The 20,270-nt window shown below is 42.6% G+C and overlaps 1 protein-coding gene across 2 annotated transcripts in view; it reads right to left on the bottom strand.

Moving 5' to 3' along the window:
* Positions 1–411: 411 nt before the first annotated feature.
* The window catches only part of LARGE2 (LARGE xylosyl- and glucuronyltransferase 2), a 45,090-nt gene continuing 25,231 nt past the window's right edge, over positions 412–20,270 (bottom strand). For both annotated transcript variants that reach the window (XM_026707567.2, XM_026707550.2), the window contains exons 2-15: positions 20,114–20,259; positions 19,267–19,526; positions 18,395–18,477; positions 17,560–17,683; positions 13,494–13,665; positions 10,997–11,101; positions 10,046–10,158; positions 9,688–9,813; positions 9,353–9,499; positions 8,791–8,954; positions 7,000–7,278; positions 6,534–6,680; positions 5,083–5,278; positions 412–4,977 (exon numbers count right to left, since the gene is read on the bottom strand). In XM_026707567.2, the coding sequence (XP_026563352.1) occupies positions 4,780–4,977; positions 5,083–5,278; positions 6,534–6,680; positions 7,000–7,278; positions 8,791–8,954; positions 9,353–9,499; positions 9,688–9,813; positions 10,046–10,158; positions 10,997–11,101; positions 13,494–13,665; positions 17,560–17,683; positions 18,395–18,477; positions 19,267–19,526; positions 20,114–20,201 (2,202 nt within the window). In that variant the 5' untranslated portion in view covers positions 20,202–20,259 and the 3' untranslated portion in view covers positions 412–4,779. The remainder of the gene's footprint in view (positions 4,978–5,082; positions 5,279–6,533; positions 6,681–6,999; positions 7,279–8,790; positions 8,955–9,352; positions 9,500–9,687; positions 9,814–10,045; positions 10,159–10,996; positions 11,102–13,493; positions 13,666–17,559; positions 17,684–18,394; positions 18,478–19,266; positions 19,527–20,113; positions 20,260–20,270) is intronic.

Here is a 20,270-nt window from a genome sequence, read left to right as displayed (position 1 = left end):
CATCATCTTGGAGACAGACTTTTCCATGCCTTCCTAACCTGTGGTTTTATCCTTCCAGCTGCTCTCACTAGTTCAAGAACAGGCAGTTTATGATGCCACAGATGGTGATAAACCTCTGTTTACCATCAGCCCTGGCCAACAATGTAATGGGGCAAATGATCGCCAATTTCCCAATTATAATTTAGTACTTCATGTTTTTGACTTCCATTCTGTCTTAACTTTAGCACTAATGCATTAATGAAGTAGGAAAACTGAACTAGGATAACTTAATACCCAGAGCTCTTGGTGCAGCAAAAATTGCCAGATTTTCCTCAAGAAAAAATGGGAATAATGTTATTATTTGTTGTTTCAGTCATCATTTAGTTTAGGGTTCTTTTAGCAATAAATAACCACACAATTTCAGTCAGAGGCTTGAAAAGTAATTTCTAAAAACTTTATTTTTTTTTAAAAAAAAAGGCAAGAAATATGACCAGTTCTCTATATTTTCAACTTGGACTAGGTTCAATATTTATATGAGTCCACCTTAAATTTGGATGAAACACTTCAGTCCCATCACTTTTACATTCCAGTTGAATACCAGAAAAATCAGAAGAAACAGCCTAGCAGCAGAAAGTACTGGAGATTCTCCAGAACACAAAGATAAAAAGGAAGTGTTAGAAAATTCATGACACACAATTTACATTTAGTGAGAAATCCATTTAAATTATATAAATAGTAACTGAAGAACCAACTCCTTGTGATCCAGTGTTTCATAACTATGAAGAAGTGCTGCTTCCAACACACGATCCAGTATAGCATTCATTAAAAGCGCATTGTTATAAGGGCTGTGCAATTCTTGGATCTGATTCAGATGTGCTTCAGAATACACAGCAGTACAAATATAGCAACTGTCTGTGACTCAATAAAATAGCTATTTCTGTTTCCAGGAGACTTCTGCAGCTACATGATCCTGAGGACAATGCTGCTTTAATGAGTGGAAGATGCTTTTGTGCTCACACATGTTCCAAATCACTTCTTTTTAATAACATCTGAAGTACTGCAAGCCAAATATTTACCATCTTGGAACTCTTAGGTTTTTCCATTGAATGGATGTTCTTTGATTTTTGAATCTGATTTTTGATCAGATTCCCTAGGCAGCTATGCAGATGACAGACAGCAGTGTGCAAGAAAAGACTTCCAAGACTGCAAAAATTCAGCTGCCTACAAATTGAAACCTGGCTCCGTCCCTGGGGTAAGGAACTCTGTTGTAATTTAGGGATAGGAAATATGAAGGGCCTTGGATGAACTTCACCTTCCTCCATGGAGGGGAAAGAGTTTGCTTGACAGGGCTGAGCAGTACCCAAATTACAGCTGCACTAAGGTGATTTTGGGAGTGCAGAAGTCAAGGGGAGCTTCTCTGTGGCATAATGACACAACCACCCCTTTTAGATGGTGGAACAATGAAAAGAGGCAGCAGGAAGGAGATTTGACTTCAAAAAATACCTTATTAATTTTTTCAAGAGAATTTGCTTGGCCAAGCCTAATTCAAAAACTCGGTACAGGTAGGCCTCAACTGACAATCACAATTGAGCCCCAAATTTATGTTGCTAAGTGAGAAACTTGTTAAAAGTCAGTTTTGCCCCATTTTATGACTTTTCTCGCCACCTTTGGTAAGTGAATCACTGCAGTTGATAAGTTAGTAACTACGGTTGTTAAGTAAATCTGGCTTCCCTATTGACCTTGCTTGGCACATGACCCCAGAACACTGCAACTGTTGTAATGACTGAATTTTGATCACATGACCAGAGAGATTCTACAAGGGTCATAAGTGTGAAAAATGGTCATAAGTCACTTTTTTTTAGTGCTGTTGTAATGGTCACTGCACGAACTGTTGTAAGTTGAGAACTACCTGTATTGCAGTGGTGCTTAAAAGTTTGTGAAATCTTGAGTTTTCAGTATTTCTCCATCAGCATGATCTAAAATGTCTTCCAGATCAGGGGTCTTCAACCTTGGCTGGTTGAGGAATTCTGGGAGTTGAAGTCCATAAAATCTTAAAAAGTTGCCAAGGCTGGAAACCCCTATTCTAGATCATCCTACTCACCTCCTAAAACTAGATAAGGAAAACATAATTAAAGAAATGAGTTGAAAACATTTGCTGATTAATACATTGGGAAAAATGATCCAAATCTACATATTCTGTGTGTGAGGCAAAAGTATATGAGACTCTAGTATGAGCAGAGTTCAACTCTAGCATTTCAAGAGCGAGTCAGGTCTTTAAATCAAGGTGATGATAATCAGGTGTGAGCATGAGAAGTTCTGCCTTATTTAAAAAACAGAATTCTACTATCTTCACGGCACAGGACTGCAGAAGTGTGTGCCAGGGCTCAAAAGATTTCTGAAGACCTTTGAATAACAGTTGTTGATGCTCATCAGACTGGAAAAGATTACAAAACTATTTCCAAAGAGTTTGTATTTCACCAGTTCACTATCAGGGCAGATTATATGGAGGCAAATGGAGGCAACTATTGTTACCCTCCCCAGGAGTTGTTGACGAAATACAATCCCAAGAGCAAGATGTGAAATATTCTAGGAAGTTTCAAAGAGCCCCCAGGAAACACCTAAGGAACCCCAGGCCTCTCTTGCATTGATGAGTAGCATGACAGAATACTGGACAACAGTGGTATGTAGGGGAATGTTGTAAGGAGAAAGCCACTACTCTCAAAAAAAAAAAAAATTAAACAAAAACCATTGCTGCCTCTCTACAGTTTTTGAAAAGCCACATGATAAGTCAAAGGCAATTGGAAGAATGTTACGTGGATGGATGAGCTCAAAATAGAAACATTTTGGCTTGTCTGAAAAGTGTTTGGCAAAAGGCAAATGCAGGATTTTAATCCATCTGTGAAATGCAGTGCTGGTATCAGGGTTTGGGCCTGCTTTACTGCCTCTAAACCAGGATGATTTGCCATCATTGATGGAACTATAACTTCTGAACTATGCTACCAAATTATACAGAAAAATGTCCCTGAACTGAAGCTCAAGAGAATGTGGATCATGCAGCAAGGGGATGACCCGAGACATAAACGTTATACAAGCAAAAATATGATTAAAGCAGAAGAAAATAAATAGTTTGGAAGGGCAAGTCAAAGACCTGATTTCAATCATAAGAATGTTGTGGAAGGATCCAAAATAGGCAACTCATGCAAGGAAACCTGCCAACAACCCTAAATTAAACCTGTTTTATAAGGAGGAATGGGCTAAATTTCCACCAGTACAGTGTGTAGCACAGATCAATAGTTATTGAAAATATTTAATTGCAGGTATTGCTACCCAGGTTTGGGTGGGGGCATGATAGCTACTGAAAACAAACTTTCGTACTCATTTGTCACATATAAATATGTAGTTTTGGGTCACTTTGCTTAATAAATCAATGAATATGTACTATATTTTGAACCATTCATTTAATTGGGTTCTCTTTATCTTGTTTTACGAGTTGGGTGGAGAACAGATAACATTTTAGCTCATATTTACACAGATCTACTGGAAATTCAAAGGAGATTTTAAGCAGCACTATATATGGCATAAATCATTACTTAATGCCATATATTCTCAGCAAAATATGTAGTATGGATTTCTCTTCATTTTATCTTTTCTCCCCACATGACATACGGTTCTTGTTTCAGAATACAGTTAAAGCACAAAAAGCTCTTCAATCAATATGGCCATAACTAAACAGATAAGTAAGAAACACAGGACAGTTTCTCTTGCAAAGGCTGAAATATATTCAGAGGCAGGTAGGAAAAGAGAAAAAGGTCAACATTAACATTAAATGAATTGTCTTGCTTCAAATTTGATTTTCAGGGAAATTGCCAAAACCAGGAGAAAGGGGGTGAGGCTAGAAATAAGATCAAATCAGAGGTTGATATGAAGGGTCCTTGGTGCTCTCTGAGCTTGATTGTTTTCTTGCAAATGTTTCATTATCAAAACTAGATAACATCATCACAGGTTTACCTAGGTTCCCCATTCAGTTTCCATAGTGGCCAACTGATAGTATAAAAAAAACCCAGAAGAGAATCAAAGAACAGAGTAGCACCCTCCTAACTTGTGTTACCTAACAACAGGTTTTAGAAGTAGATTGCACCTGAAAGTCACTTGACAGTCCAAATCAATTATAATGCTCAGAAACCTGGTGAACTCCCTTCATGGATCCATTCAACTGAAGACTAATCATCTGTCTTTAATTTGGACTCCTGCACTGAACAGGACAGCCCCTTTCAGCTCTGATTTAAGTCATTAGGACCGCTTCTCTTATAAAATAGGCTAAGAAGAAAGGCTAGAGAACAATGGGCAAAGAGAAGACAGTAGAAAAGAGTGACGGAAGCCCTTGCTATTTGATAAGCAGAGAAAAAAAATGCTACAATTATGAACAAAAATGTTCCTTTCCATCATTGAATGTAGGTGAACACAAGCACTATATTAAAACAGTGTACATGAGAAAGGGAGAGCCCAAAAGCCACACATTTTCCCTCTCTTTTCCTCTGACTTCCTCTTAATCTGGGAACGATCTCTAAAAAGAGGCAGATGCATACAAATGTAATTTGCCTAGTTAATCTGAGAATAGAATTTGCCACAAAATATACCCCTGGACAATAGCCGTGGCTAAAATTCCATTCACAATCTAGGCATGGCCGTGCCATTAGGTCACCATAGCTACGAGGACTGGCTTCCGATGAGTCTTTCTCCAAGAAGTCTGAGCCTCGTCCATTTGCAGGTCACACGATCCTTTGGTATTCTGGTTGCCATTCATAAACTTCTCTCCGCAGTGAGGTATTTTAGTGCTGCTGCACCATACTTGCGGGACAGGTCCTGATGGAATTCTTCCCTCAGAGTCTGGAGGCAGTTCCGATAGCTAGTACTCTGGCGGAATTTGGAGATGTCAAAACTAGGAGCGTGAGGCATATGGATCATGAAGGCATTGGGCAGGACAAGCAGCTCATACTCCTGTGGAAAAGGTAGGAAGTGGCTGACAGGAAGCCATTCTCTTCAACCCTGGCCTTCCTCAACAAAAAGGACAGACAGTAGATTGTTGAAAAGCCACATACTCACCTGAGCATCAAGCTCCATGATGTGAGACACCTTGTTCCACCCAAAGCCTACAAACCGCTGGTCATAGAGGGGACAATCGCGCCTTACTACAACGTAAGGCTCAAACTGTGGTTGCCATTCCACTTGATACGGCACTGTGGCTGTCCGCCATTTGGCATAATCTGTTGGAGCATGGCCCTGGGGCCACACGTGGTACCTGTGCACAAAAATATGTATCATTGGAGAAACACTAAGTGAAAATACTTCAGTCTGCATCTGGTTCCTATACTGGAAACTAAGAGACCGAAAAACAAGCTCAGATTAACCAGACTTCCTTATTACTTCTATCAAAAATCACACTTCTTGGATTGTCACAAGATATTAGGTTCATGAATTTATACCATTATTTACGAATCCTTCACTTTCTAAAGGGTTTACAATGCCATACAATAAATATATAACAACTAAAATTCTAAAATTAATGCCTTAGGACAGTTCAGTACTATCACCATCCAAAATAAAAATGTTTTTTAAGATCTTTCTGAAAATCAGGAGTTGAGCACATTCCTTACTTTAGGAAGCAAGCTGTTCCAAAGAAGGTCTACCCAGGTGAGAGATTGTAAGAGAGTACCACAATACCAATGAAGCTGGCCTTATCTCAGGACTCGTGCCTTTGCAAAAATAAAAGTGGGAGCACAAATATTCTCCCAATCAACCTTCTACGCCCAAACCAAAGAAATTGACATTGTGTTGCGGATGCTCAGACATGTCCCATTGAATTTCAGCAGAATTCTGATTTGTTTTGGGTTTTCACAATGATTTGAGAGTGAAGATGGAATTTTTTTCCAAATAAACCTCAGATGATAATAGGACATGAAACAAAGATCCTAATCATCTAATCATTTAAGATGAATTGGATTGTGTGGGAGAAGCAACCTTTTTTTCCCCTGGTAGATATCCATACATGTTACCGACAAAATAAGGCATTTTAATTATGCCTGGAAACAAATGGGAGATAATGGGGCAGGGGAGACCAAAACGGACTCTAAAGTATCAATGGAAACCAAGCTATTAGCAGATTTATGAAGAAAGAAAGGCAATGGAAGCAGAGAAGTAAGAGATTTGATGGGGGAGGGGCAGAATTGGAGAAGAGAAAATGGTTTAAATGGTCTGAGAAATGCAGAGGAGGAAAAGGTCATGAGAAATGGGGGGCGGGGGGGGGGGAGGAGCCTGGAAAGGAAATGGTGCCAGAAAATTAGAGGGCTGAATGTTAAGTTGAACTGGGAGAAAAGGAAATATATTCATAACTAGGGACTACAGCATTGAATTCATCTATCAGTTCCAAATAATCAGTTAAATCTTGGTGCGTAAGTTACTGAAGAGAATTGTGAAACTGGTTTTGCTCTTTAGTTGCTAAAGATGGTCCAGAATCTCTGGTTCTTGAAAATGGACCTTTTCTGATCAGCACTTACCTGAAAGTATAGAGGGAGCCCATGTCCAGCATGGTGAGCAGCTCCGCTTTGGATTTGGGAAAGTTGAGGCGGTAATGCAGAGTCTCAAAGGCAGGCACTATGAGCGCTACCTTCTTTGAGGGCAGCTCCAGCTGCATGATAGAGGACCTGGAGACAAATTGCAAGACTTCTAAGATTCCTTAGCCTAAGGAATACATTAGAATAAAGCTAACATAGACTTATGGACTCCTCTGGGGTCAGTATGGCCAATGGAGTCAACTGCAACATCAGTGGAAAGAGGACATGAAGAAGGCGACAGCTTCTTCACAACGAAGAAACTTGATGCCAGCTAAAGGGGGGAACTGAGACCTATGTGGAGGGACACTGGAGAAAAGACTGGGGACTTCACAATTTCTTAGCTCTTTGGGAGACTCAGTTAAAAACCATATTGTTGCTTTGACCCCTTTTGGACCTCAAGAAGACCCACCTGAGATAATCATAGAGGCCGTACATAGGCAGAAAATCAATGTCCATCAGAAAAACGTGGGAGGTCTGTGCATTTTTCAGGGCCATGTTGCGCAAGAAGTTGACTGGGTAAAACTGCCCTTCCTTGTATACAATGTGATAGGCAACATTCCGACGGTTACTTAGCACCTCCGATGCCTGAGCATAGCGTAGAAACTGCTGGGCCTCCGCATCAGACATGTACAAAGCCAGACTAATGGGGCCTGTCCAGTGTTTACATATTGCCTCCAGCATCTGCAACCTGCAAATCAATAACACAAATTGAGAGCATCACATATTATCATTAGTCAACCAAAAGCTACAGAGCCTAGTCATCCCAGGCTCCACAAACCCTTCTAAAATAAAATTTAAATGCTCTTTAGTTTCCAAATGTAATTTTGTTGATGATCCATCGCTCCATTTTTAAAGTTTTGTTTTCTTCCAATGTAGCTGCTGTCCACATTTGAATATTAAAAATAACAGATACCTTAGAAATAGGTATTTCAGGAATGCTCATATTCTGACAAGCACAAGGGTTTGTGTTCAGGCAATCAGACTTTTGTGACATTCCAAAAAAGTGCAACCAGCACTGTATCCTAACACCAAACACTATTTACACAAAATTAAAAACCAAGTTTACAAATCATCCTTATTTTAATATTATTTTATGTTTATTTTAACAAGTACACAAATTTATACAATCTGTCTGGAGAGAACTGATTTTGTGTGGCCTCCATGTCAGTGTCAAAACATGCTCTTTAAACATGCTCTTCATCCAATTTGCACCACTAAATTCATTCAGTGACTCATGCAGACCTTTTGTTAATTGGGTCTAATCATTTTCCTTCCATAATTGATTCTGTTCAGAAAACAGATTACTTTACAAAGTTGGCTCAAGTTAAGGGATGCAAAGCTAAAATCTCAGCATTTCCTAACAAAATATTTTAAGGATGCCTCAATTCAAGAAGGGCACATCTAATGCAAAGAGAAGAGGTTAAAGGAAACATGAAATAGTTGAAAGCAAAAAATATGATAAGGGACAGCCCCTCTACTCACATCTGAACATCTGAACATCTGATTTATAGCTGGTTATAGAATAGTTATCCCTAAACTCTCATAGACAATCTAAAAATATTAATCTGGTTTCCTCTGACAATGGGATTCACTACCATCACATGCAAAGGTAAAAAGGAACCTTGTAAACATTGCAGGCAAAATCATTTAGTATCTTGCCTTCCCTTATGATGGAAATACAAAATGGCCTATGTAGGCCTCCCACATGATCTATAAATTGAACAGAGGCTACATCTATCTTTTTACCAAGACTTTCAGTTTATAGGCTAGTTGCAATCTGATAGTACCTCAGATATGATGTTCTATCAAAGAAGGAAGGAAATAATAAAGCCTGGATATTTTAGTTTAAGATTTATATATCTTTCCCTCCATAATTTTCAAAAGAAAATAATATTGGACTAACTCTTGGCGGATCCCCTTTGGTTTTAATCTTTACCAGATACTGGTCGCATATCATGTTAACTAAATAATTCTCAGCAAGCACAAATGCTTATAAAACTGTGTTATTAAAAAATATTTGAAAAGCTGAATACCACTATATTTTTTGCACATGCTAAGATTATAGCACATTTTCTCACTTTTAAGCCCAAAGTGACATATGAAAGCGCCACCATCTGATGGAATTCCAATTCTACAGCAATGAAAGGAACACCTGAAAGAACCAGGGCCCCACACCCTTCTGTTTCCCCCCATCTGGTACCTGTCCATAGACAGCTGAGCTATCAGAGTTACATCTATTTCATCGGCCGACCCTGAAAAATCATACTGCAGGAAGAAGAGATGGACGCGGTGCTGAATAAGGCTTTGCCTCCGAAAATCATAGCAAGGATCGTCTTCATCCAGCTCTTCCAGAGCTTGCTGGAGCTAAAATTTACATAGGAGTATATTTGAGACACAGAATGAGATCTCAAAATAAAACAGTTGGTCAAGAATGACATGTAGCTACTGTGCATCCTTAATACGCCATTGACAGGTGAACAAGGAACTTCAAATGGCCACTCTGGTCTTGCCCAAATAATTCAAAAGCTCCTGCTCATTTTTCCTCATTCATCAGCCAATAGCTAGGCAGCAGTGATCAAGACAATGGTTAATCTAGGTTAACACAACCCCTGTGTGATAGTTCCCTCCCAGTAACCCCCATGATAACTTCCTCCTTCTCCGTGGTTTCACACATGCAGATTAAATTAGCTAAATGAATTAAAACATTTCTCAATTTCAGACATAACGAGGAGGAGGAAGAAGATCAGAAAGCCGAGTCTCACCTGGCCACTGGGCAAGCTGGCACAGCCAAACAGCTCTCGGCGCAACAAGTTGCCATCGTACTCTAAGAAGGTCAAATAAAGGTTCCGAAAGAATTCCACGTGCTTATTTTTGACTCGCAACTTCTTGGGAGAGTTCCAGTGAATCACCTGAGGGCGGGAAGCTAAAGTGACTAAGGCTAACACCTTCAGCATTAGGAAATAGACAAGCCTTCCCAGCACCCCCTTTACCTAAACTACGGAATGCTGAAAGTTTCAGCAAGACAGAAATCTAAGGTTTCCCCAAGGTTACCAAAGGCAAAGGTCAGCAAAGCCTCGGCCAGGGAGCCAATGCTCACCTTAAGGTCAGACACCTCTGTGTAGCACCGCTCTGAACGGGTATGATCAGAGAGTTGCACATTCCAGAAGCAAGGGAGCCGGTACACAAGGGCTGGCTTTTGTTTTATCACGGCGTTAAAGATGTCCTAGAAGAGAGATTGCAGTTGGGCACACTGGGCACTCTGGAAGAGGAGAAAGCTTCAGGATAAAAGCAAGTGTGGAGTCACATCGGAAGGAAACAAATTAGAGGTTTTTTTGTCAAACGGCAACATCTAATCTCTCTCTCTTTCTCTCTGCCTAGGTTGAAATGAAAAGCACATTGTGGGCCTAGTGTGAGAGGGCAGCAAATCACACGCAAAAATAGCCAAGAACACTCGCCTGATCTGCTAGTGAGGTGGACAGCATGTTCATGAGCTCTTGCTCGGCTGTCACCCGCCACATCTGCTCCCAGCCAAGGTGGCGCAAACGCTCCAGCAGCAACAGGATCACCCCTATGGAAGAGGAGACCAAAACCCAGCCCTGAAAGACGTTCTTCATAATATGAGGGGGCTTCTCTGAGATTGCTCAATCTCTCTGGCTCCCCAAACTTATTCGAGTCACAGTGTTACAGCGTTCATTTGTTTACCAAACTATTTCTATGCCACTGACATCGCACCCACTCACTAAGGCAACATTATCAAGGACCACATTAGACCCACGCTTTTGTTTCAAAAAGAACAACAGCTGACTGTCCTAGCAGTGGGAGAATTATTAGGCAGAATTACTGGGTAGAATAATGATTCTTCTCTTTCTCCTGCCTCTTAATCCCAGTTTATCATGCATCTGCAATGGTCTTGCCCAACACATATGGAGAACACAACTGGAAGGCTAAACTATAGATAGGTTCTCGTTTAGGGTCTGATGATTTACCCATCGTTCACAGTGACAGTGATGAAAAAGCAATGTTGCAACCAATCCACACTTTTATGACCTCACAGGTCTGTCAAGCAAAGGAAAGCTGAAGTAAGATCGTCAAATAGTTATGCTTTCACTTCAAGACTGCTTCACTTAACAACCAAGGTGCTAGTCCCAACTCTAGTTGTTAAATGAGGACTACTTAAAGAAGTGATACAAAGCTCACTTCTGGGGTGTCTATGCATCTATCCCCAAGGACTGACTTGCATTCCTTTTTTGAAATTTAATAGTACAAAACAAATGAAGCTTTGCCTGCTCACTTAGATCATCACTGCTTAGTCATAGTTGATAAGGTAAACATATCGATTTAAAATAATAATAGTTGATATGATAATTGCCCCAGCTGAATAGACATATATCTGTTGTAGAATGTACCTGTATTGAAGCCACGATCCAATGCTGGCCATGGTTTATGGTTCTTCCAGAGATTCCCCAGGTACCAATCACTTTGGTTTTCCACTAATCCAATCACCTGTTTATCTGGATTAAAGATGACACCAATCAGATCAGTGGTGGGATTCAACATTTGTTACTACTGGTTCTGTGGGCGTGGCTAGGTGGGTGTGGCCATGTGATTAGGTGGGTGCGGCTTTTTTTGGCAGCACCACCCCCACTCTCCACCCTACTTTTGGGGCCTTCCAGGCCTCAGGGGAGTCTCTGGGGAGGGGCATTTTTGCTCCCAGAAGCTCCCCTGGGGCTCAGGAAGGAAAAAAACGTAGCAATAGGAGGGGCACACAGCAGCCCCCCACACTCCGTTTTGGCGCCTTCCTGGCCTCAGAGGAGCCTCTAGGGTGGGCGTTTTTGCTCCCAGGAAGCTTCCCTGGGGCCCAGAGAGGCAAAAAATGGAGCGGGGGCTGTGCCACCTCCCTCCATTTTTTTGCCTTCCTGGGCCCTCAGGAAAGCCTCCTGGGTGAAGCAGTAAGAAGTGAGGGGAGTCTGGCACAGCTGTTCGTAGGATCAGCTGACTGTCGGGAGGTTAAAAAAAAAAAAGAAATACCTTAAGGAGTGACTGGGCGGGCGAGCATCAGGCGGATGGGGCAAGCAAGCAAGCGGCGACCGGGTTGGGGGTGTGGCCAGCCAGAAGTTACTACTGGTTCAGTGACCCACACCAAATCCTTGCTACCAGTGAACCGGTGTGAACTGGCTGAATACTGCCACGGAATCAGATCCAGTGCAAGAAGAAGACTTCCCCCATTCTCACTACGCTAGGCCCCAATAATTGATTCTCCTATTCCTGTTTTTTTTAAACCATCTGAAAAACAGCACAGCTGGATGGATTAGAAAACAAATCCATATTCTGTCACATTCCCATAAACCTGCTAGGATATAGAAGTAGTTCTCAATGTATGACTACTCCATTCAGCGACTGGTCAAAATTACGACAGCACTTTAAAAGGTGAGTTATGACTGGCCTGTAAGGTTACAGCTGCTACATACCTCCTGTAGTTAAGTGATTGAAATGTGGGTGCTTGGCAGGTCACATTTACAACCAAGGGGCACTTAAACTCCTTCCCCCTCCTCCCATTTATGGCCTTTTGTCTGGCCTGCACTATGGCATTCCTCAGCACCTGGGCAGGGGTAGGACTGAAGTTAAAGGCCTGAGGCCTTCAGCAGCGAGTCAACTACCATGATCCACAGGCTTGTTCGTAGCTCCAGTGGTACTACTGAGAAATACCACCTCCATCCTCATACCATGGTCAGCCACCCACAGCCCAAACTCCAGCTGCCTCCACTGCCCTGCCACACCCAGTTGCCCGATGCCATAGTCCTCCTCCTGATGATGATACTCTGTGGGATAACAGCTGTTGGCTATACCAGGCTTTCTTCCCAAGGCCACTTGCGCTGTTTTCCATATTGTGTGCCCCATCCTTGGGATGCTTCAGACAGCCTTCAGGGACTTTATGAGGTCTTCTGAAGCATTGCAAGAATGGGGCGCCTGCTGTTTTCCCAAAAGCGCACCTGTACTCACAAGACCTGGGGAAGGCGGCCTCAAGGGACCAGCATCCGGCTTGCCAAATGCCAGGATGGGCACAACTCAGCAGCAAAAGAAGCAGAAGGTGGCCAAAGTCAGCTGGGGTGGTGAGAGGGGTCTTGGAGCTTAGGGCAGTGAGGGCGAGTGGGCTGAGGCGTGCTGGGCCGTATTGCTGGGCAGCACGTTTGCACTGTGCTGTTGATGCTTCCTGGGGCATGTCGATTTCACACTGCGCTATGATTCAAGAGCTTCTTACAGCCTCAGGGCGGCAGCACACAAATAAATCCCTGAGTCAGAGTTTATTCTTTCTCCAGCTTCCCTATATCCTCATGTCAGCTGCATTAGGCCTTCCAGGGCTTCACCACTGTGGCACACACACACACACACACACACACACACACACACACACCCTCCTTGCCTGGGATCTCTCCTCCTCCTGCTTAATGACCCCGGTGCCTGGAATTATGACAGCAATCAGAAGTGCTGGGACTGCTGCTGCTAAACAATGTGGCCAAGTGACATTGAGCTTAATGACATCATTTAAGGAAGGAAATTCTGGTCCCAATTGTGATGACAAAGTCGAGGACTATCTGTAGATTTTAAACTACTCTCCTGAGCCGATCACCAAATAATATAAACCAGATTGGCTAGTTGGGAATCCTGAACAGAACACCAATCTATCGAGACAGCATCAGATTAGGGAAGAATAGTCTGAATTTTAGACCCCCAAAAGGCAACATTGTGAATCTCAAGAAATCATTGAACAACTTGTAGCGGCTATATTGGCTATATATTGGTACAGGATATTGATATGTGGAGCGTATTGATATATTCATCTTGGAGAGCCATAACTTCCATTCTGAGAAGATCTAAAAAAAAATCCTCTCGTCCCTTACTTACCTGAGAACTTCCCAAAGATAGCCCACAACTCCGCAATGTCAGTAGCAAATGTGATGTCGGTATCAAGGACGATGACCTTGGAAAGGTCAGAGGGCAAAGCTTTAGTGAGAGTCAGCTTCATCAATCCATAGATTCCAGAGTAATGTTTGTTAGGGATCCAGGAAATATCTGGCTGTAGCAAGAAGAGAGAAGAATATCGAGGAATAAAATGGCAAGATCACCTGCTTAAGCTATGGGCAAGGTCAACATTTAATCGTAATGCTTCTATGGCTCATGACTAATGAAATTCTATTTAACACAGGAAGGCAACAAAAAGAGACACTCTGTCTCCACTGTGATCCAGAGCCCCAAATGAGTATTGTAGAGATGCTTGCAAAGAATAAGGGCCAGTGTGACTTGTACGTGGGCCATCATTACTCTCCTGTGGAACAGCAGCAACATTAAGACAAATTGTATATGATCAGGCCATTGCACCCTACATTCAAATGGCAGCTTCCACAAGGAAACAATTTAAAGCAATGTCCATTCTAGAGACTGTTGTCAGAAAACAACCCATGCTTTTGCGCACGCACGCACGCACGCACGCACACACACCATGTACAAGAGCTACACATTTCACAATGTTAATCCTGTTAGCATTTCTTAAGGGGTTCAAGGGTCAGAGTGGGGAACCTACAGTGTTCCAAATACTGCTGAACTACAATTTCCAAAAGCCACAGGCAGCATAGCTGTGGTGGAAAATGTTAGAAATTTTAGCAACTTCTGAAGGACCACATGTATTTTACCCTGGTGACAAAGTTTCCAATTGTATATTGATTCAGGTCTTCTCCATCATTTGAGGACATCTTGGCAAGAGATCTATATTAATACATTCCCCTAAAAGCCACCAATTCCTCTTAACATGAGTGTTTTCTAACTATCAAGGCAAAATTATGCTTTAAAAAAATCTGTGTTAGCATCTTCCTGAATCAGTCACGCAATTATATTTTGTCAATTGTTGCTAAATGTAAAAGAATCAGAAAGTCTTCTCCTACAACTAGTTTGGTTTTTATTTTGCAGTGGAAAAGATCTACAGGTAGTTCTTGACTTATAACCACAGTTGAGCCCAAGATGTTTGTGTGAGACAGTTGTTAAGTGAGTTTTTCCTCACATTATGACCATTCAACTGTGGTTATGCAGTGGTTAGAATGCACTACTGCAGGCCAACTCACTCCTCACTCCAGGAGTTCAATCCTGAGCAGCTCGCGGTCGATTCAGCTTCCCATCCTTCCGAGGTGGGTAAAATGAGGACCCGGATTTTGGGGGGCAAGAGGCTGATTCTGTAAACCACTTAGAGAGGGCTGTAAAGCACTGTGAAGCAGTATAAACATATAAGTACTTTTGCTATTATTCTCGCCACAGTTATTACATGAATCGCTGAAGTTTTAGTAACACAGTTGGTAAGCGAATCTGGCTTCTCCATTGTCTTTGCTTGTCAAAAGGTTACAAAAGGTGATCACATGACCCCTGGACATGGCAAACGTCATAAATATGAGTCATTTACCAAGTGTCTGAATTTTGATCACATGACCATGGGGAGGCTGCAACAGTCGGAAGTGTGAAAAATGGTCATAAGTCCTTTTTTCAGTGCTGTTTTAACTTTGAACAGTCACTGTCATGCCCCTGTCGGAATCTGACTCGGAGGAGGAAGTTGAACAGCTGACAGGGAGTGGAAGTGTGGCTCTGTTGGCTGTGGAGGAAACTGGGGAAGGGTAACGTCTGGCTGGGCAGAGCAGGGGAGAGGTAGAGTAAGGGAGAGGGAATTCAAAGGAAGACCCAGTCCCACCCTTTCTTCATCCTAGGGCACACAGGGAGGAACAGAGAAGAGAGCAATGTGGGTTGCATGGCTTATGGGGGAGGAAAGGGCCCTGATTCCCTTCATTAATTGCAGCTGGGAACGCAGTGCATAAAAAAGGCAAGCTGCGTGCAGCAGGCTGTTGGGAGCAAACGTGACTTTATCTTGTATTGTTGTGGCTTATCTGTGTTCCTGGCATCTTCCCAACTATGTGAGTTTTGCCGTGCTTTCAAGTTTGAAATTCCTGCTCCTGCCCCGCCAAACTAATTACTTCAGTTTGGTTTGTTTGGATTTTAAGTTACAGTTTGTGTGTACCTTCTTTTGGACTGAATTTTCAACAGTCAAAAGCTGTTCCTGGGAGAGTTTTTCTCTAGCCTGAAGGTAATCTGGACATTGGGGGCAAAGTTGGAGATAATAAAGGGACTCTTATTGCTAATCTGACTGTGTTGCCTTTGTGCCACGCCCCGGATCATCACAGTCACTAAATAAACCTCTGTACTGTAAGTCAAGGACTACCTGTAATACCATCAATAAAGCAGCCCCTTCCATAGCATCAGAATAAAACCATCCATGTCCCTAAATCCCTTAACTTTACTCTAGCTCCTTATGAATCTGTTTCTAGTTCTGCTTGATTATTATGGAGAACAACACGTATGTGGCAGTAGCTGAGAAATTAAAGTAGATCACTTAGTGTCACCTAAGAGCATTAAATATCATTTTATGCCTGTGGACAACTTCATAGCTCTCCTGAATGGAACTGCTCCAGTCAGCCTTTTAATTTTCTGCTCTTATTTTAGTTTTCCAAGGAGATTAATCTTCTTAGAAGTCCTGAATTGCAGAACGGTATTCTGTGTATATGAATTATTTCAACTTTATATCCTGGATGGTTGATTGCTGCAGCCTTGACAATTATTCATTATACCCAGTCTTGAAGACAATTCATTATCATTTGGAGCCAAGATTTAACCTTCTTGCATTAATGGAAGTGATTTTTTTTTTCTGAAACAATGTACCTTTTTGGCACTGACCAAGAGACAAGCTCAGCATCCCTTCTTCCCCCTGGAACCAATGAACTGATGAATGCCAGACTTCCAATCACTCCCTTTGCTCAGAGGTTCTCAAATGTGAAGACGGCTAGAAACGTTAACAGGCTTGTGCATTTAGAGTCCAGGCAGAGGCAGAGCACAATTTGGCAGAGCTTCAGCATAGCTAGCAAAATTCGTGTGCTTGTGGCATGCACACCTATAGCTGGATCGCTCTCTGGGTGGGGCAGGCAGACCTAAGATCACAATCTTGTTTTGGGTGCCAAAGTATGCACACCCATGTTTAGATTGCTGTTTGGACAAATCTGCAGGGAGAAGGGCCAGAGTGGATTCCCCCAGGGTTTCAGCTGTGAAACATAAGATTTAAGGTTGGGGAAATTGCCTATTCAATGGCCAGTTGTTGCCTCAGTGATATTACTGATTTGGTTAGCGGAGCAGATAACAGATAGCAGATAATCAGAGTTGGGAGGGACCTTGTAGGTCATCTAGTCCAGGGGTCCCCAACCACCGGTCCCTGGACCGGTACTGGTCCGTGGATCATTTTTTACCGGGCCGCAAAGCTTGGGCGCCGCCATCTTGTTTCGACGGCACTTCCGGGTTTTTGGTTGCTTCTGGGTTTTTGGTTGGAAAGTGCTTCCGGGTTTTCAGTTGGAAAGCGGCGTTTGGGTGCTCGCGCCTTAGTTTCGTTGAAGAGGGGGATGCGGCTTCGAACGAAGAGCCGTCCCGATGGCGGTGGAGTCTCACGTTACTCAGGTACCAGTCCGTGGAAGAATAAATAATCGTGAAACCGGTCCCTGGTTCAAAAAAGGTTGGGGGCCACTGATCTAGTCCACCCCCCCGCCCAAGCGGGAGACCCTACACCATTTCTGACAAATGGCAGTCCAATCTCTTCTTGAAAGTCTCAAGTGATGGCGCTCCCACAACTTCCCAGGAAAGCTGTTCCATTGGTTGATTGTTCTCACTGTCAGAAAGTTTCTCCTTATTTCCAGGTTAAATCTGAAGCAACTGAAGTAAGTTCAATCCACCCAAATAGTGATCCGGATTCCCACCCAGTCCTCAAAAAACAACAGAAAAAACAGCAACTGGCATAAGCATTTTTTAAAAAGTGGGACATTCCAAAGGAAAGGAGATTGGGTGGAGCGGGCAAAGGGAGCCAGGGGCAACTCAAGTAGGGATTTCCTCCTCCTACCTTCAAGTCATCAGCATTGTAAAAGCTAACTTGAACTGAGGGCACCATCCAGGTCTGGAAGACCGTCTGTAGTATCTGTCGGGCCACCGAGTCTGTGATGAGATGGAAGTGGAGAGGGTTCTTCCTATCAAATGACAATAAAGATTATGCTCACAAGAAATGGGAGCAAGACACACAAGAAAATAAACAGTCCTATCCCACTCTCCAAATGTTTTTCTTCAGCAGCAGATGATAGGTCGCAAACCCAAGACTCTCTATAGTCCCATCTACTCTCCTGGGCAGAGCAGGGTAGGGCAGAGTAGATCACGTAAAGGCTGGGGTAGGATTCAATTTTTTTAACAACCGGTTCTGTGGGCGTGGCTTCGGTGGTGGATGTGGCTTGGTGGTACCAGCAAAAGAGGGAAAAAAACTCCAGAGACATTCCTGAGACTGGAAGTCTAGTCCTGCCAAGAATGTAATAAGGGTTAACGGAGAGACAGTTTCTGTAAGCAACACCAGAATGTTTCCTTCCTGCCTTCCTTACAGGATTAGGCCAGTAATTTCTTCTAACAACCGGTTCTCTGAACTGCTTATAATGTTAACAACCGGCTCTAGCGAATAGGTGCGAACCAGTAGAATCCCACCCCTGAGTAAAGGGTGGAAGATTAAATCCAAATTTCCCCTGCGTACTTCCTCTTTTCTCCTGTATCCAAAATTGCAGCTTGGAATCCAAGGTGGAGAACAGCATCACATTTGAATCCCCCTCTCCCCCCCAAAAAAATTCTAAAGAGCCAAAAAATTCAAGAGCTACTGAACAACATTAACAACAACATTTGCCCTTCATGTTTAAGGTTACCTGTGGAAGAGGATGGATTTCACCAAGGTAACTACATCCCGGCTTGCATTGTATCCAGCACAAACAATGGCAACATGGAGGAGCTGTTCAGAAACATAAAAACCCATCAAACTTGACTCCCAATGAAATCCCCCCGTTTTCTTCTCCTTCACAAATCAAGCCATTAGAAGTTACTCCACCCACCATTTTATAGGCTCCTGTGGATTTCGTTCCCATCCATAATAAACCCTTAAAGAACCAAACTGAGTTCAGACACAAATGGAAGCCAGGTGCAAACTAATAAGGTCTAGAGACCTCCAAAGTTTTTTCCAAGTCTGTTATTCTGTTAATACAACTTTTTTGCCTGCCCTTATTTTGTGGTCCCTCCAGATTCAAGTGTTGAAAATTGGAATCATTTTTGGGGCCACTTTGAACCCAGAAGCGTCTCACAATGCCGGCATAAAACAGGCTTGATGTATTTTTTAAAAAACAAAGATATCTTCCCAAAAATAAGAGAGAGAAAAACAGGGAGGCCTGACCCTATTGAAGGGCGTGATTTGACCCTCTCTATTTGCATCTTTGCTTTGACCACTGTGACCCTCACATTCCTCAAAGTTAACAATTATCCCACGTTCCTAGAAGGCTGCCAACTCCTTGCTCTCGTGAATTAGCACATAAACACTTCTGCAAAGTAAACATCACAGTATGTTTAAGCCAAAAGGGGCCGAAAGAGGAACAGCATGAGTATGTTCAACATTTTAGAGAACAGGATTTATCAAGGAGATTGGACTACAGCATGCCTCTTCTTGTGACTGCTTCCCTCATTTGGACAGACTTCTTCGTTCATGAATAGGCAGTCCACAAGAGCTCTTGAGCATGAGTTTCATTTTTACCTCACACTTCTGAACCGTCCTCTGTTTAAGGCAACCGGTATAGTTGTTCCTTCCCTCCTGCTCTTTGATGAACTGTAATCCCTGCTGGTTGGAGTCCATTCTACCCAAGGTCTCCTCCTGTGCCTGAGAGTGGCTGAGTTGCAGCTTCAGCTGTTGGTTTTCCTCTTCCATTTTGCGCACCTGGGATGCCAAGGCTTCGCGGTCAAGGTACTGACTTGACTGTTCCCCAAAGCAAGGGGGCAGCATAAGGGAACATCCATCTATAGGGGGAAAGGGGGGGGGAAACCCCAAAATGTAAATGGGAGAATGGGAAGAATACTACATCTCTGACCACTGAGCTCCCATGTCATGTCATGAAACCAGAATAAGAAAGCTTAAATGCAATCACAGCAGGAGCAAATAATTTATTTAATTCATATAGATAAGTTAAAATTCCGTACCTTTTAAAATATTCTCTTTTTCTTCTCACTGCTTTGTAATTTACTAACTTCCTTGCATTCCCTATAAACTATCTCTTTTTTTAATGTTTTAAAGACTTCCATGCTTAAACAAAAATGGTGACTACCACAAAGGGGGGTGGCTGGGGAGAGAATATCAAACTGAATGTTCAAGCAAATCGATAATCCACATCCCGTGTTAAAAATATAGAAGACTTGTCTAGTTTGACATCTTCTAGATTTCAGACTTTTTTAAAAAAATCCTGTCATTCCCAGTCAATGCATAAGAAAACAGGGCAGACTTTGTCCAAAGGTTTCAAATGCTACCATGTCTATAATTGCTATCATCTACTCATGCACCCGGGGCCCGTTTTGGGGAGCCACCCTCTCCCATTCCAGTTCCAGATTACCCATAAAGAGGTAAAGCCACGAGATGAGGAAAACCAGAGTCACAGTGGCAAGTAGCAGCTTCAGCTTCACACGCCAAGGACACAGCATGATGGTGGCAAAGGTCAGGTGGGCAGGCGCAGCCTCACTGGAGCCAGCATTCTCTAGCCTGCAACGTAA

Source organism: Pseudonaja textilis, chromosome 1 (genome assembly GCF_049901715.1).
Source record: "Pseudonaja textilis isolate UNSWEBS1 chromosome 1, rPseTex1.2, whole genome shotgun sequence".
NCBI classification, from domain to species: Eukaryota; Metazoa; Chordata; class Lepidosauria; order Squamata; family Elapidae; genus Pseudonaja; species Pseudonaja textilis.
The sequence above is the reverse complement of the archived record's forward strand: the minus strand, read 5'-3'. Positions and strand labels throughout refer to the sequence as shown.